Source organism: Rhinolophus sinicus, chromosome 15, assembly GCF_057876585.1.
Source record: "Rhinolophus sinicus isolate RSI-liver-muscle chromosome 15, RSI-T2T, whole genome shotgun sequence".
Classification (NCBI taxonomy): domain Eukaryota; kingdom Metazoa; phylum Chordata; class Mammalia; order Chiroptera; family Rhinolophidae; genus Rhinolophus; species Rhinolophus sinicus.
The window spans coordinates 104398594-104417134 of NC_142515.1; the positions used below are offsets into that span (position 1 = coordinate 104398594).

Consider the following 18541-nt stretch of genomic DNA (forward strand, 5'->3'; position numbering starts at 1 on the left):
ATATTTTGCAACAGTGAAGGCACAGAGGATAAAATGATAGAAGCTTAGAAAGGAGTGTGACAGTTTGCCAAGTCATGGAAAAATATGCTCCCTTTGTATTGTAAGTTACGTATTGAGAAGAACGCAGCAAGTACTGTTCAGACAACTCTGGATAAGCTTTTTGTAAAGAAATAAAATGTTTTACTTCTCAGTGTTTCTACTTTTAAAATTATAGCATACTAAATAAATACTAGTTTTACTATTCTTTCATTTCCCTGTACATTATAACAATAAGGGAATTTGTAATGTTTTTACAGACATTTTTAAAAGTCACAGAATAATTGCAATTTTCCCCATTGATTATTATTAAGCTCTCCTTGCACAATTGTTTTTATGCTTCCGCACACTCGTGCAAAGTGAGGTCTGCCTGGAGTTCTGAGGTAAACTTGGAGATTTATTCCTACATGAGCCTAGCTTCTAGAGTGAAGAGCCTAAAAACATTATGGCAGTAATATACTGTTTTTTCTAAAAGTTTTATATAAATATATTAGAAAAACAAGGGGGGGGATTAGCACCCAAATTCCAACACCCAGAGATGACCACAGTTAATATTTAATAATTTCATCTGTATCCTCTGGATCGATTGCTATGTGTATGTGTATACATTTATACTGATACATATTTTTTAACTATAGAAATGCGATCGTAGTATGATTGATACTAATCACGCCCCTAAAATATCCACCAAACCTTTCAGGAGAGCTGTTTGGCTTATGTGGTTGTGGATCTACTCTTTCCACAAGTCAGCTATTTTTTAAAATAATTAAACAATGTTTGCAGTTACAGTTGACATAAAATATTAATTAGTTTTAGGTGTACAACATGGTGATGAGACATTTATATAACTTACAAAGTGATCACCTCAATAAGTCTAGTACCCATCTGACACTACACACACAAGTCAGCTATTAATGGCTGGGAAAGCATTGGTGATTCTGAAAGATTTGGGGGCAAATTATACATATGCACACTTGGAAAGGATTTGCAGCAGTGATTCAGTAGCAGCTTCAAAGCACAGGGACCCTATAGCATAGCTCCCATTGCAAGTAAACTGCCTGTTGTCTTTGCCAGTATTCACAGTCACCAACTGAGGTGATCAGAATGGCAGGGGCCACCACCATTCTAGACATATGGAGCTGTGGGCGAGGCTTTCAGGAACCCAAGATGAATAAGACACAGTTGTGGCATTTTAGAAGTTCTTGGTTGGCAGCAGTGTGGCTCATCTCATATAGAATTTGAATTTGTAAAAGACAGAAAGATACTTTTCTTTCCTTCTTCACCTCCATTCCAGAAAAGCTGTCTTCAGAATCTTGGTTCTTTAAGCCAGGGTAACTTCTTTTTTTAAAGATTTTGCTTTGCTTTTTTTTTCTTTTTAAATTTTCTCTCTCTCTCTCTCTCTCTCTCTCTCTCTCTCTCTCTCTCTCTCTCTCTCTCTCTCTCTCTCTCTCTCTCTCATTGGGGAACAGTGTGTTTCTTCAGGACCCATCAGCTCCAAGTTGTTGTCTTTCAATCTAGTTGTGGAGGGCTCAGCTCAGCTCCAAGTCCAGTTGCCCATTTCAATCTTTAGTTGCAGGGAGCGCAGCCCACCATTCCATGTGGGAATTGAACTGGCAACCCTGTTGTTCAGAGCTTTTGCTCTAACCAACTGAGCCATGCCCGCCAGGCTGACTTCTTTGTTAAGAATTTTGACTATTTACATATGTAAAGAGTAACAAATACTTTTCTTCTTGTTGCCCCAAGCACTTATTTACCTTTCCCTTCAGAAATACTGAGAAAGCTGAGGGATTGCACAGGCTGTACTGATATGCTACTTTTCTTGCTTGCAGGATAGGAAAAGGCACCCTGTGAAATATGTCACTAACGCATATGTCCTGTCTTTCCCTCCTTTTAGGATTTGGCTAATCAAAGACAGATTCTCAAAAGAGCCACATAGATAGTTGATTCATAAAGGAAGCAAGGTTAAGTAAATTTATAGAATAGTTACTGTGTTTCCCCAAAAATAAGACCTAGCTGGACCATGAGCTCTAATGCATCTTTTGGAGCAATAATTAATATAAGACCGGGTCTTATATAATATAACATAACATAACATAACATAACATAACACCGAGTTTTATATTAATTTTTACTCCAAAAGAGGCATTAGAGCTGATGGTCCGGCTAGGTCTTATTTTTGGAGAAACAACGGTAACTGATCATCTCTGGTGAAATTAAATTTAAATGGATGAAGAAAGGTTAAAAAGCCATTCCTATCCTTTGATTATTTCTAAATTTTTAAATGTAGTACTTTGTATTTGCTAAAGTTTTCCCTAAAACTAGTGTTTTTTGTCATTATGCCCATGTATGACATATAGACTAAAAAGCTATCCTGATGAACCTTTATCTTATTTTGATTACTTTGTACTGTCACAGCATTTAGTTACTGATTAGATAAAACTTCTATACCAAGCTATGATATTTATTTTTTTCTCATCACTGTTTTTATTGCAGTATTTAGAACACTATAGGAAGAACTTATCAAAACCTTATTGTTTAACTTGTTTAAGCATCAGACAGTAAAGTTTTGGCAGAGTTGAGCTTTTAGAACTCAGTATTTGAGATTCCAGTGAATCTTTATCCAAATCAGAATAGATTACAAGGTCAAATGAGAGATTTAGTTGTCATTTATAGTATATGCTCCATAATTGGGACCTTGTCTGTCTTTTATCTCTAGTGGTTCATCGCCCAGCTCAAAATAGGTGCTCCATACTTGTTGAAAAAATGAAAATTTTCTTGTAGACTTTGGAGTAGATCATTGCATGTTTGAGTTAGTGTCTTGTCTCTGATAATGTTTAAAACAACATTTGTGCAATAGATAGTATCAATGGAATAGCCAAACCTGTAGGGAATTTTTAGGAGTTTATTTGAGCCAAACTGACGACATGCCAGGAAGCAAGATCTCAACCGAATGACAGTTTTGCAGTTTCTTTTATACATTTGAAATTAAGTAAAGAAGATTACATGAAGGTGGGAGAAAGCAAGATACAGGATAGTTAACAAAATTACATGTTCCCTTGAGGGTGGTTATGCCTCAAGGGGTCTGAAAAAGAGGGTTACTCTGGTATTTCAAAGGTGTGTTAACTTAGATATACAAGAACAATGGACAGGGCTGGCTTAATGCAAACATAAACCTTTGCTAGGCCTGGGGCATGACTACCTACCATGACCCGCCCAGTTAGGAATTTTATGATCAGATCACCCTGTGAGGTTACTTTTGGTCAGATTTATCACGGAGCTTCTTTTTCATCCACAACAGTAAATTGGGGTACTAAGTGGAATCAGGGTTCAGAGGTGGGAGAAGTCAGTGTTGCCTAATAGTGAAAACTTCAAGTAGAAGATGAGGTTAGAAGTAGTTGCTGAAAGATATTTTGTATTTCGAGGAAGAGAAGATAGAGCATTTCAGGCAAAGAGAACAAGAGCAGGGCAAAGACTGGGAATGAACCTGTGTGCGGTGTTGGACCGTGATACTAGGAGTTGGTTCTACACTCAAACTCCAATCTAGGCTGTAGCTCAAGGCTTTTCTCCACCTTCACCCCCAGGACAAAAAAGATTCCAAAGGCACAGTTAGTATTCCAGCTACAATTTCTCTTAGGACCAGGAAAGGGGTTACAGTAGAAATGGCCTAAGGCCAAGTGCTTTGGGGATTGTTTTCTTCTTTTTTAGGTGATCTTGGGCCCTTTTTCTCTTCGGATTGTTTTTTTTCCTTTTGGAACTTCTCTTTCCTTGGGTGTGGTAAGACTGGGGAGGAAGAACCAAGGTGGGAAATAGAGATGGGCATGGAATAGATTCTTGAGACCTGCTACAGAACATCCCAAAGCATTATTTGTAGGACTTGTTCTCCAGGTTAGGAAAGTATGCGATTGGCTGGGATGCCTCAGCTAACAGTGAGCAGTAGACATTTGCCTGGAATGTCCTTTGTATTAAACAGGATCGAACAGAGTACCATGGGACAGTTCTGGATCCCAGCTCTTTGTTTCCTTGGAAACACCACTGCAGTATATTTGACAGAAGAAACCCCCAGAAAAGGGGAAACAAAAATACTAGAGGGGAAGAGGCCTTTTTATGAGATTGATAGCCTTAAAGAGGTGGGAAGAATTGGAACCCAGAATATAATTAGAAGGCTCATCAGCAAAGAAAAGGAAACAATCATCTTCCGTTGTGTCTGAAGGGAATACTAAAAGAAATGATGGTTCATTTATTTTCCTTTCATATTTGTGGAATGCCTTCATGTGCCAGGCCTGTGTTAAGTGCTTGGATTATAGTGAGGAGCAGGTCAGGCTGTTCTCTGCTCTCGTGGAGTTTCCATGCCAGCTGTGGAGATGACTGTAAACCCACGAGCAATTAGTACTGTGTAAGGAATTCAAATATGAGAGTGATGGTCTGGCTGTTTCTGGTTGTCAGTTCAGGATGTACCTCTCTGAGGATGTGCCCTTAAAAGCTATGGCCTAGGGACACACCCAGATCATGTCAACATATAATCATGGATGGGCAGTCAGATGTTGAAACTTATAAGAAGGAGCTTGATTTTTATGTCCATTTGTTCAGTTACCTGCCAAAAAGTGAGGCTGGTGACTGGGGCTAAGAGAGTTGAGAAATTAGGGTTTATAGTAAAAGAACACATCTACCACATCTTTTATGAAGATGAAGGAGACCATGTGGTTCATAAAATAATATTAGTCTTTTCAAACTCCTTATATTTGAATAGCATTTTATCCTCATAGTTAACTCATCTTGATTGAGACCAGGTAAGTGACATACAACTTAAGTAACTAATTTTTAGACCAATACTTTTGGTACATCATTGTACATCATTTGGTACGTGGGTCATACTCTGAGAGTGGTATTGAATATTTGGAATCAAAATTGCAATGGAAAATAATGAATATAGTATAGACATTAATATGAAACTACAGTTTTTGGTTTAAAAGATATAACTCAACTCAGTGCATTATTCTTTATACGGAAATAAAACTTATAGAATGATTTTCAGAGAAAACCAGAAATTCCCCCTGCTTTTCCATTTACTTTTAAAAATCTCTTAGCTAAGATATGGATCAATAGAAGGGAGCTCAGAGTAGATGATTTCAGTTTCTGTACATGTGAGAGTACAATATTAATCAGTGACTTGATTCTTTTGTAGGAACATACATTGATAGGTTCGGCAAATTCCCAAGATATCCAACTATGTGGAATGGGAATTCTTCCTGAACACTGTATTATAGACATCACGCCAGAAGGCCAGGTTATGCTGACTCCTCAAAAGAACACCAGGTAATGTGCTTTAATTAATATTAATGTCACAATAATTTTTAAGAGGAAGAAATCACACTTAAGAAGAAGAAAGCACAGATGGTACACAGGATATTTGGCCTTTTTTTTAACTTTTTAAGTTCATCTAATGAAGATACCCAGTTAGTTACCAAGTCCTTTAAATTAGCTTTTTAGTATTTCTTAAACCCATCCCTTTGTCTCTATACCTACTGCCTCGGCCTTATTCAAATAAGGCCCTCATCAGATCGTGGCTGGAATCCCTAGCCAGTACATTGGTGGTTTTCCTTGTCCACTCACCAGATGGCCAGGTGGCTTTCATTTTTCATACAAAATCCTTACACCCATCCTATTTTTACTCCCATTACTCTGCATCTGCCATTCCTGTGGCCAGCTAACTCCTGTTTGACCTTCAAGGTTAAGCTCTGTCCTTATCTGCTTTGGGGAATTCCCTGTTTGGTCTAAATTAAGAGCTCCTAATATATATTCCCACTGTACCTTGTGCCTCTTTTTATGTTAACACTTGGTGTTGTCTTCTTCTGGGCTGTTAACCTTTATTATCCCATTGGACTGTGAGCTCCTTTAGGACAAGGACCTTTCTTTCTTCATGCTCTATCCTTAGCATGTCATATAAGACTAGGATGCACGGGCTCAATAAGTAGTGAATGAATGAAGAGACATACCGTTATTAAATTATGTTTGTCAGTTTGTTTCCTTAAGCTCTAAAGCTGTTATTGCCCTGTTACGTAACTATCTGTAACTGTGATAAGTGATGCTTAACTGACTTATATTGATCTGCCGAATGTTGTTCCATTTCATTATATGATATCAAAAAATCATTAATATCATTGCTGATTTCATCTAATGAGGTCTCACTTGTGAAGTTATCAAGCTCATGGTGAAGTATGTAAGTGAGAAAGGAAAAGAAAAAAAGCAGAAGCTGGCCTGGCACTCTAAGCTAGGCCATGTTAGTCTCCTATTAAATAATCTCACAGAATACAACCTCACGCAAGTTACTCTGAGGCTGTAATAAGACAAAGCAGGCCACATAATAATTTTGTTTCAACACAAATACCAAGGTCACTGTGCCACACTCTGCCACACACAAAAGACCAAACACTTTCTTTTGGCTGACATGAGTGACTCCTTCTTTACCGATTACAACTTTATCCTCTTTCTACATCTCCCCTATGTAGGTACGATTTTTTTGAAATACCAGTGATAGAATTACTCCTGTTTTCTGGCAGCATGCGATATATAGAGAACCCTCACTTCCTGAGACCCACTGCCAAGTCATTCCACTCAAGCCCAAACCCGCAATGGTCCATCCCAGCACCCTCTCACTGAGACACCCAGGCTCCTATGGCATGTGCTCTCCTTTTGCAGGAGCAGTAACCCAACTTGTTCAACAGCAGTAATGCTCCTGTCTTTTTGATTGGAAGACACAGACTCTTATTTTCACTTGAAAGCTTAAAATGGACACTTGGCAACAAGTACTGTCAGTTTTCCTCCCAGTGACAGGCGAGTTTTTATTTATATGCAAGAACATGTCTGCCAGAAGACTACTTTGTTTATGTTTTTTGCTCAAGACAGTCATACTTTGGCCTGCATTAACAGTGCTTTTTGTGTACCTCTCAGTTTGTCACCTCATATGTTTAAAAAGTTGGGTACTCAAGGGTCAAGATTTAATACAAGTAATAATTTGTATTGCTTCATTAAGGACATTCACAAACGAAACTTGTCTTTAGATTGTGAATGCATTGCTGTGGATAATTCAGTGATGTCTAGTAATGTCTGGGGCGACTGCCTTGATTTGTGCTGAAACACCAGCAGTTTTGCTCATTGCTCACGCAGATGTCAGCAGGGCACGTGAGCGTTATAAAAATAGCCTGACCTTGGGGACCTCACACAGACCACACTTTGAAAACTGTTAGTACGTTCATGTTTTTTATTTACTAATATGGCTTTACTGCTGTAGCTTTTTAAAATAAGCCTATATGGGTGTTAACCTTGACTTAAATTCCTCATTGTATTGAAGGAATTTGTGTCATAAAGGCAAATATCTGTTAATTTTAGTAGGTCCTCGCTTGTCGTAACTATATTTTTTGAGCTCATGCTTTGAATAATCAGACTATAGGAATATAAAGACAAATTACTTTTAGTGTTTAAAAACTCACATAGTAAGTAAAATCTAGATAGAGAATAAGATTTTGTGTGTGTATATATGTATATATACACACACAATAAGTAGTGAATGAAGAGACAGATATATATATATAACTAGCAACGTAAAGCCAGGTAAGTGCTTTAGGAATTTAAAGAAGATACTATAGGCTGGAATGATGAACAGCCTTTTCATAGGAAGTGGAAACCACAGTGGGCTGTGAGAGCTGAGTAAGACTCCAGAGGATGGAGAGAACTGGAACCATAGCCCAGCTTATAGGACTGGTATAAACCTGGCTCTGGAGGAAGAGTCAATCATGTGTAGCAGACAGAACATAAACCTTTTTCTTCTTTTGTTTTATTTTGCTGGAGTTGAGAGTTTACTAGAAGAAGGAAAGGAGGACATGAATAGGGCTTCTTTTTGTAGGGCCTGTAATGTCAAGTTAAAGAACTTGACTTTTATCCTATAGCTAAGCAAATGAGTCATTCACCAGGAGAGAGGCATGATGACAGGAATGTCAGTTTTATAGTGTTATGCATAATTTTCTATTTCCTGCCCCTCCAAATTATTCCCTTAATATCCTTCTACCCACCATTTCTTCTGTTGAACTGCATTGTCAAGGTAGGAAGTCAAGTGTCCCTGATAAATCGTACGTATATTGATAGGATGTAGACATTTTTCTATGCTCTAGTCAGTTACAGAAGAATTTAGCATAGGTCTCGTTTCTTATTATTGATACCCATAGATATTTCTAGAGTTTAGTTGGTTGACTGTCTCTTTTTATTCATGAGATTGGACATAACTCATTTTAGTTGTAATGTGTACTGCTACCATCTTTTATTATTGGCTGTAATGGTTCCATATTTACTCCTTAATATGTTATATACAAATTTAGAACTCTGAACAATAGAGTATAATAATCTGTTATATTTAGAACCATAAAGATTTTAGATAGATCAGCAAAGAAGTGAATATAAATTATAAAATTCACCAAGGGCAGGTTTTATTTGGGGAATTGATTATTTTGTTTTTCCTAGTAACTAAATCTCTACAGTATTGGAAAATTAATGGGGAAAATTAATGGATAAAACATGATAATCATCGTTTACCTGTTTGGCCTCTTCTCCCACAGAACATTTGTAAATGGCTCTTCTGTATCCAGCCCTGTACAGCTTCACCACGGGGACAGGATATTATGGGGAAACAACCACTTCTTCAGGTATGACATTACTCATGGCTCTTAAAGAGGGAGATCACTGAAGATTATACTTTGACATAGAAGAATGTATATTGAAAAGTAACCTTAATTCCATAAAAAATATGCATTGTTTTGTGTACATATTTATTTATTTATTTACTATATGTGTATTTATTTACTACATATGTGTTTTTTCACTATATGGTTTGATCCAGAGGGCCATAGGAACAATACACTCTGGAAAAATACTGAGTTTACACAGTTTTTATTTCTCAGTGGAAGATGATAGTTTTGCCGTCTGGTATAAGAATTCATTAATTTTTTTTTTTCTGACATACTTACCTTTTTAGTTGTTCATTTTTTTTTTTATTGGAAACGTAGTGCTTTTAGTTTCCTCATCCATAAAATAAGGTTTGCATTTCATTTAGCAATGCTTTTAGCTGCAAGTAATGGCAAACTTGACTGTCGTGGCTCAAATCAATCGTTTATTTCTCTGACAAAACAAGCAATCTGAAGGAAGATGGTTGTTGGCATTGGCTAAGCCCCTCAAAAACATCATGGCAGAAGTCTTCCCAGAGCCCCAGCTACCTTCCGCTTACGTCTCATTTGGTAGAATTGGCCTCGTAGCTGAGAGGGAGGTTCACAAGGAAAGTATCTGACCCGGGACTGCATACATTGTTTCCCATACAAAAAACAAAATTGATATTGTGTTGGCAAGGAAAGGCACACTGCATAGTGTATAAAATTAAAATCCTGGTCTGTTTCTCTTCCTGTCAGTGGTGACTGTGCTTCAGACATAACCTGACTTTTATAATAGCTCATGGAGATCCTTTGCTTGATCTTCTGATTAGTGACGAAAGGGTAGAAGAGTACAAAGTGTGTGGAAAACATTTTCCATTTGTTTTCCTTCTCAAACCAAATCAAGTGTAAATTGCTTGGCTTTGTATTTAAACCCATCATAGTTTGGGTTAAGTTGATCTTTCCAGCGTTATCCCTCACAACGTCTGCCATACAAATTTGTGTATTCTCGTGTTGTGTCAATAATAATTTCTCCAGAGACAATGAGTGTCCATTCCCACATTTTCCCACGCTGTTCCCTTTGCCCTAGTGCCCTGTTTTATCCTGATCCTTTAAGTCTCAGTCAGATGGCTTTCTACTCTACCATCCCTTCCCTAATTCCAGTCTTAAGTGGTCCTCAGCTGTTCTTCAACACCTAGCTTGTAACAGTCACGTGGCCTTGTGTCACACTCTCTGTTGTAATTATTTGCCCATGGGTGTCTGTTTTATTTCTACTACTAGAATATGAACTTCCTGAGTGCAGTAACTGCCTTACACTCACATAGTATTCCCTTGGCATCTAGTAAACGCCAGCATTTAATGAATGATATGAATGAGTGCATATCTTTATTTAAAAAAGAATATCATTTTTTCCCCAAGATTGAATTTGCCTAAAAAGAGAAAGAAAGCAGATCGAGAGGACGAAGAACAAGACACCTCCATGAAGAACGACACCGAGCAGCTGGATGTAGATGGAGACTCCTCGAGTGAGGTGTCCAGTGAAATCAACTTCAGTTATGAATATGCACAGATGGAGGTGACCATGAAGGCTCTGGGCCATAATGGTGAGCAGATCTGTTATGCATTTTAGAATCTTTTAAAGTTGGTGGAGACTTAAAAGTGTTTATGACTGAAAACTTTTTTTTAATTATTATTAGTTTCAGATGTACAAAACAATGTAATAGTTAGACATTTACAACCCTCACAAAGTGATAACCCCCCCAATCTACTACCCCTATGACATTGTATATAGTTGTTACAATTCCATTGACTCTATTCCCTACATTGTACTCCACATCCTGTGACCATATATGTATTAAATTATGGTTGACATTCATTATTGTTCAGCTTCACTTTCAGGTGTACACTGCAGTGATCAGGCATCTACATCATCCCTGAGGTGGTCTCCCTAATAAGACAAGTGTTCATCAGATACCCTACAAAACCTTTACGTTACTGATTATATTCCCCAAACTGTCTTTCGTATCCCTGTGGCAATCTTGTGGTTACTGATTGTGCTTTCTAATCCCCTCACCTTCTCCCTCATCCCACCCCCCTCCCAACTAGCAACCCTCAGTTTTTCCTCTATGTCTCTGAGACCATTTCTGATTAGTCTGTGCATTTATTCTATTCTGTAGATTCCACATATAAGTGAGATCATGTGGTATTTGTCTTTCTCCGACTGAGAACTTTTTAAGTGTTAACAAAAAAGGAAATCTTTAGGTTGTTCTCTATAGTGTTTTGGGTTTTTAGCTTTAACGTATTATATTTATGTAAAAACTTTCATTCTTTCTCACTTGATATACAAGTCACTGTAGACTTTCTTCTCATTGATAGAATTTCTCAGGTTTGATACTTGACTGCCACTAGCTCATGATTGTCGTGGATTTCTAGAGCGTTAACCGTATCTTAGGTTATGTGTGGAACATATAATACACCTACTTTTTCTGTATGGAAGACAGTTTGGCATATATCTGACAGACTAGATTATACGAGGTCGGACAATTAAGTTCGCAAACTTATCGTAGAAGAAGTGGTACATACCTCATTGCTGAATATCACTACGGTCACCTTCCAAGTATTCCCTTTGGGAAGCTATACACTGATGCCAGTGCCTAGCATTATAAGCATGTGTGACATTATAAGCAGAAGTTAAGCCCCCTTCAAAGCAATTTTGGAACTCTTTTCTGGAATGGCCATCAGAGCTGTTGTCGTATTACCCTTGATGTTCTGAATGTCATCAAAATGTCTTCCTTTCAATATTTCCTTTATCTTCGGGTAATGAAAGAAGTCATTGGGGGCCAGATCAGGTGAGTAGGGAGAGTGTTCTAATACAGTTATTTATTTACTGGCTAAAAACCCCCTCACAGACAGTGCCATGTGAGCTGGTGCATTGTCGTGATGCAAGAGCCATGAATTGTTGGCAAAAAGCTCAAGTCGTCTAACTTTTTTACACAATCTTTTCAGCATTTCCAAGTAGTAAACTTGGTTAACTGTTTGTCCAGTTGGTACAAATTCATAATGAATAATCTCTCTGATATCAAAAAAGGTTAGCCACATTGTTGCAACGAGTTTGTGAACTTAATTGTCAGAACTGTTATCCTACGAGGAGCAAGGAAAGCTAAATTTACTCCACACTGTCTTTAAGAGTTATACATGTTTTTATTAGGATGACAAACGACATATAGAATAACATTTGAAATAAATTATGTTGTATAGTTACCTTTTTCATTGCTTACTTTTTAATAAAAATCTTATTCAGATCCAATGCAGTCAATATTGAACAGCCTAGAGCAACAGCACGAAGAAGAAAAGCGATCTGCGTTAGAGCGCCAGAGGCTTATGTATGAACATGAATTGGAGCAGCTGCGAAGAAGGCTGTCTCCTGAGAAGCAGAACTGTCGTAGCGTGGACAGGTTCTCTTTCCACTCACCCAGTGCTCAGCAGCGACTGAGACAGTGGGCCGAAGAGAGGTAGGTGAGGCTGAGGGCCTTTATTAGGTGCATTTAACCCACCTCGGTAAGATACAGAGTGGAAAAATCTAGACACTACTTTAAAAAGAAGTATATTAAAAGAGAAGGGTATAGCTAAGAATCACATGGCATTATTATTATTATTTTTTTTTTTTTGAAAAAATGGGAATGTCAACTTATATCGATTTACTTAATGCTGCGCAGGTTAGGCGCTCCCCCATTTTCAGTTTGTATGGCTTTCGGATTTGAACGAACACGTACTTAGACGTTATACTCTATCATTGTATTATACTTTAGGTTCTGAAGCGTGGGTAGATGCTTTTTTAAAAAAGGAAAAAAAAAGAGGTGGTTATCTGGACTGATTAGCTGAGGTAGGTAAAGCATGGTGCTAATGAGATGCAGATTGCAAGTTTGATCTCTGTACGGGCTGATTGGCACTGCACTAAAATGTCTTATCCGTGGTTACAGACTGTACTTAACTAACCGAACCTCTTGTTACTCTAAGTTTGGTCTGCAGAACGGCAGCATCTCTGTCACTTGGAGATTGATGGGACTGTAGCATTTCAGGCACACACACACACACCTACTGAGTCCAAATCTTCAGTTTATCAAGATCCCCAGTTGATTTGTGCACAGAGTCAAGTTTGCGAAGCACTGCCCTAATCCAGGGCCTGTTTGTTACACGAGTGTGTGCCAATGCTCATAACAGCCCAGATACGAGAGTGTGCATGGGTCAGTGTGGGTAATGTATTCCATGTGCAAAAGACAGTTGTAAAGCTTGGTTGGCAGTTTGGCATTAACTTAACTATGTAGTATATAATATTCTGATGTGCTGTTTGATGGTTATCCCTCCACCCTTTTTTAATTTTCTTTTTTAAAGAGAAGCAGCACTGAATACCAGCCTGATGAAGCTACGGGAACAAATTGTTAAAGCCAATCTGTTGGTGAGAGAAGCTAGTTACATCGCAGAAGAACTGGATAAAAGAACAGAGTATAAAGTAACCCTACAGATTCCAGCTTCCAGCCTTGATGCCAATAGGAAGGTGAGGTTGCCATTAGTGGAAAAAACAAAGATATCGTTGGATAAAACTGTTTTATATTTCCCCGGTCTTATTTAAACACCAATGGGTTTGTCCTCATCCCCGTCTCTACCCTTCGCAATCTAGATCCTTTTGTACTTGCCCTCCTCGCTCAAGCAGAATTTACTTCTTTCTAATGCTCTGCCTTTGTGCATATATGTCCTTTATCTACTAGACACATCCTCTCCACCTCCCCGGGCCCGGCCCGACCAATTTATTTCACTCAACTCCCTTTCTCATTCAACTCCCTGGCAGAAGGTACAGGGCTCAGCTTCTACAAGACTGAGAAGAGCAAGGCCTTTTGGCATTCTGTAGTCTTGGAGTTGAAAAAAACCGAGCTGGGAACCTTTTATCCCCATGAAGCATCCCGCAGCCCTTTTCTGTGTATCCCGGCTTGGGCTTTGTTGGAAGGAGCAACCCTGCCTCAAGGCATCCAGGTCGACACCTAGAAGTGACTTAGGTCCCCTTGGGCATTTCTGTCCTCCCAGACACCTGATAGTGTGTTCATGGGCCTGGTTCAGTTGCCGGTGCAGACGATGCACAGCGCTGGAGTTGAAGCAGCCATTGTTAACAGATGGCTACTCATCTACTTTTTACAGGTTTAATAGGTTAGTATTTTCAGATTTTAGCCAAAGAGATGCTGGACAAGAAGTATTTCTTAAGGAGACAGTCTCCTTAACTCAGGCTGGGTCTTGCAAGCTTTTATCCACCAAAACTTTTTTTTTTTTTTTTAAACTTAATGTCTTGTCCATGCTGTGAACGCTGTTGTTTAGTCTGGTCCTTACTCCTGGTCTTGTACTCACCTCTAGCTAGTGATTTTTGCTAAGAGGCAGAAATGTCTTCTTTTTCTTTTTTCCAGTCCCTGTTGTAGGTGTTTGCAGGAGGGCCACTCAGGATGCTACAGAGGATTGTTCATTGCTGTTTAGTCCCACTTCTAGCATTGTTCCTTTGAAAAGCCACTACCCACAGATCACTAATGAGATTTTCATATTTCCCTAGCTGGCTGAATATAAGATAGAAGGGCCTTTACAGTATGTGAAAGAATGGTCATTTTTAACCTTCAGAACTCATTATATAAATTCTGTTTCTTTGGAACTGGTTCTAGATAAGACGTTAAAGCAACATTGGTGTATTTCACAGTTCTCCCAAATTCTGAGTAGACATGTTAGAATAGTTGATAAATTTATCCAGTGAATCTAAATCGATTAGATAACTGATAGATACATCTCTGTGGGGGAGATACGCAGGGGCATATTTATTTTCTATTTTGTTGTTTTAAAAAATTTAAACATTTTTTTCTACATTAAAAACAGTTTTTTTTTAAGCTGGAAAAACTTCAAGGAATGCTATTTTTATTTTGAGGTGAAATTAACCATTTTAAAGTGACAATTCAGTGGCATTTAGTATATTCACAATGTGCAAACATCAACTCTGTCTAGTTTTATACTGTTTTATTTATAAATTCAAACTATGCATATTTGGAAATTGGTGTCGTTTCTTGCCTCCGAATGGGTAAATGGGATACTTTTCAGTTTATTCTTTTAAACATTTTGTTTTTTTATACCACGTAAAGATGCTACCCATTCAAAAAATTTTTTTAATTCAAACTTTTAGAAAGTGAAAGATAGTTTATTAACCACCCATCCCAGCAAACCTTCCCCTACTATTTAATACTCAAGACTCTCTGTGTACCCACTGATATTCCCTGGACATATGGCCCGAATAAAACATTTTTGACTTCTGATGACACATGGTCTTGTCTTTTGTTTTTTAAACTTAAATTTATATCCAACTTCAACGAAAATTTAAATTTATATTTAAATTTTGATTGCATCTGGATATAAAGACATTATCTTACACTTGTAAGATTTCTGGGAAGCTTTGCAATTCACAAAATAAAGAGTGATAGTTTCAGTTTTGGTTGATGACATTTGGTTGATGACTGGTGGGTATAGAATGTTTAAGGTTGACTTCTATGATGGATATTTTTGTGTTTCACATAGTACTCTTACTGTCTTTGCAGCGAGGCTCTCTTCTTAGTGAACCTGCAATCCAGGTGAGAAGAAAAGGAAAAGGAAAGCAGATTTGGTCTTTGGAAAAACTGGAAAACAGGTTGTTGGATATGAGAGACCTTTATCAGGAGTGGAAGGAGTGCGAAGAAGATACCCCCGTAAGTTATTTAAAAAATTACTTAACTGGTACTCATTGAAGGAACCAAGCAGGAATGAGTCTACCCATTTAAGGGAAAAATTATCCATTTTTGCAAAATGTTTCTAGAATATTTATTTTAATCCTTTAAGTTGTTTAGCTAATCAAGAATTTTAATAACCCATTATTCTCGTATCTTGTTTTTTTCTTTTCCTCATTTTGTATTATCTGGATTTCTAGTCGAATTTTTTTATATCCCATTCTTACTCCTGTTGGTGTAACACGTTTCTCTCTCCTGTACTGGACTGTGAATTTATTTAGGACAGAGACCACACCTTATTATCTCGCTTCTATTTCACAACACATTTAATCTTGCAAATAATAAACCTACAGTATCCGTTTTTGAATTGAACATCAGTGGTATCTGAATATTTATACTATTAGGAATATATTTTGAAGGTGTTTTGATCCTTAGGTAGGTGCCATAGACGTGTACTCTGATTCTTTTTCCTGAAGTTGCAGGTTTTCTCATTTAGATCAGCTGTGTACTTGTATATATTTAAAACAGAAATATGTATTACATATATTTTTACATATTTTCCGTACTGCTGGTCCTGTTTTGGCATATAGTGGTTTACTTCCTTAGCCTCTTGTTTTGTAAAAATTATTTTTCCAGAATGCCATCAATAAAAATGACTTCTTACAGTTAGATGACATTTTTTCTTAGGTTTTTTTTATTTTTTAGTCTCTTCTCTATCCCTGCCCTATTTCAATGTAGAAGTAAAACCACATTAACAATAAATACAACAAAGCAAACCATTCTCCTGTGAGAGGGTCACCTCTCATTAGCAGCTGCGTATCTAATGATTTGGTAGAAACATGTGGAATAGATATGAGTGAAAAATGAAAACTACTTTTGTGCACTCTTCTATTTCTAGTCTATATCTGTTTTCTCTGTTTCATGGCAAGATTTGCACATAAACAAGAAGAAATAATAAAAGTAATGACATGTTAATTGGATTGTTCTCTCACAGGTGAAGGATGCTGACCACCATTTTAAATAGGAATGAGAGAGAGGGGGAGAGAGAGTAGGCATGTGTGTGTACGCGTGTGCGTGTGTGTGTGTGTGTGTGTGTGTGTAATACAGTGCTCACTTCAGCTAGGTTTAGTGACCTTATTAGAGTACATCAAAAAGTGGTAGGTTGGATTCATTTATTTTAAGCGGTTTTCTGAAGTTGTGTGTTCTGACTCTCCTTAAAGGTAATACGGTCTTACTTCAAGCGTGCTGATCCATTCTATGACGAGCAGGAAAACCACAGCCTCATTGGGGTGGCTAATGTCTTCCTCGAGTCCCTCTTCTATGATGTGAAGTTACAGTATGCTGTTCCAATTGTCAACCAGAAAGGAGAGGTTAGTTTTCTCTCCATGCCTTCTATCCTACAGAGAACGGTTCAAGAAACAGTAGGGTGTTGATACTGTATTGTTGAGTTTCATCAGTAACAAATGGTATTTATGTGTGTTATTAATACCTGTGTTTTCATGCTGCTTCATGATGATTATTGCAAGCATTTGAGGGGAAGTTACTGTTAGAATCTAGGCTTCTAGGTTCTTGTATACCATTAACCTAACTACTTGACTCTAAAGCAGAAGAAAGAACAAAATCTGGAATAAGTGTCTGTCATTCCCCGCCTTGGTGCAGGTGGCTGGCCGGCTGCATGTGGAGGTGATGAGAATCAGTGGTGACATTGTGGAGAGGATTGCCGGAGGAGACGATGCCGCAGATACCTCCTTTGACAAGGAGTCCCATGAGAACAAACTTACATGCATGGTAAGTCCCGGTTTCATTTAGAAGTCGTGGAAATGGGGCTCATTTTAAGGATTATGGGTATTTAGACGATAAATTATTTATTTTTCTAATTTTGAAAATAGCTGTCTCTGAATCTTTAGTATTTACTATTTCATCATATATCCTGACGTACCGGTTAGCCTGGTACTTCCATTTCCTTCCTCTGGGCCATTCCACTCCAAAATTATATGGATTTGTGTTTATCTGAACTTCTTAAGGAGCAGCCTATGTAGTTCATGTGTGTGTAAAAGGGGGACACACACGTGAGCAGAAGACTCGAATACTGTGTGACCCACATGCTCTGAGAGAGGTAGACAAGCCATGTTCTGGGACACAGAGGAGAGGTCATTAATTAATTCAGATAGGAAGATCTGAGGAAAATCACTCAGTGTGGACTTGAAGGAGAACGTGTTTGCTCCATAAGGTGCTGTGGTGTTTTCACAGGTATTTGTAGGTAGATTTTAGGTAGGTCATTGCATTCTTGGACTTTTGCTCAATCGGCATGGGTAGTGCCACCTCTGTCACTCATGACATTGAAAAAAAACCCCCTCATACATTTCTGTACACACTCGAGTGAGCCAGTATGCCATTGGTTGAAGAACCAGTTAAAAAGGTTTTTGAGGAAGAGAAATCAGCAAGGGTCACAGGAATAGTATAGGAGTGAGGAGGAGGCCATTAAAAGCTCAGGTGAGGGAATCCTAAACTTTACTCTTATTTCATGATCTATCCTAGGTCCAGGCCTGTGTCTCAGCAAATAATTCTAGAATTGAAGTTGATATTGAAAAGAGTAAGTTAGGAATTAACTGCAAGGTATGGGGAAATAAAGCTGTCAAAAGTTGGGCTACTTTCTGTAGGCCTTTGTATATATTAAGATGGCCTCAGATGTTTAAGTCAGTTATTTCAGTATAAAGGGGGAAATCCTCTTTTTTTTTTTTTTTTTGATTTTTAAGAGTTTATTTGAGCAAAAATCAACTTGAATCGGGCAGTGCGAAGCTGGAAGTTGTAGGAGTGCTCTGGGGATGGGAGCCGGGGGAAAGACACAGAGAACGTCAGAGGGCGGGAATTCTTAATTCACTCAAAGGCTAATCTTTATTGTATTGCATTTAATTTCAGAACATTTCCTTTGAGGTTATAGGATTATCAGAGATGGAGACATAGGCTTGATGACTCCATAATGGCCCATTTGAAAGGTGATGGACTAGTGAAAAGATCAACTGTGTGAAAGTTTAC

General features: G+C 38.0%; 1 protein-coding gene across 2 annotated transcripts in view; it reads left to right on the top strand.

Moving 5' to 3' along the window:
• The window catches only part of KIF13B (kinesin family member 13B), a 170617-nt gene that overhangs the window by 80437 nt on the left and 71639 nt on the right, over positions 1–18541 (top strand). For both annotated transcript variants that reach the window (XM_074338346.2, XM_074338347.2), the window contains exons 14-21: positions 5219–5349; positions 8643–8729; positions 10146–10330; positions 12028–12238; positions 13119–13281; positions 15341–15487; positions 16726–16875; positions 17165–17293. In XM_074338346.2, the coding sequence (XP_074194447.2) occupies positions 5219–5349; positions 8643–8729; positions 10146–10330; positions 12028–12238; positions 13119–13281; positions 15341–15487; positions 16726–16875; positions 17165–17293 (1203 nt within the window). The remainder of the gene's footprint in view (positions 1–5218; positions 5350–8642; positions 8730–10145; positions 10331–12027; positions 12239–13118; positions 13282–15340; positions 15488–16725; positions 16876–17164; positions 17294–18541) is intronic.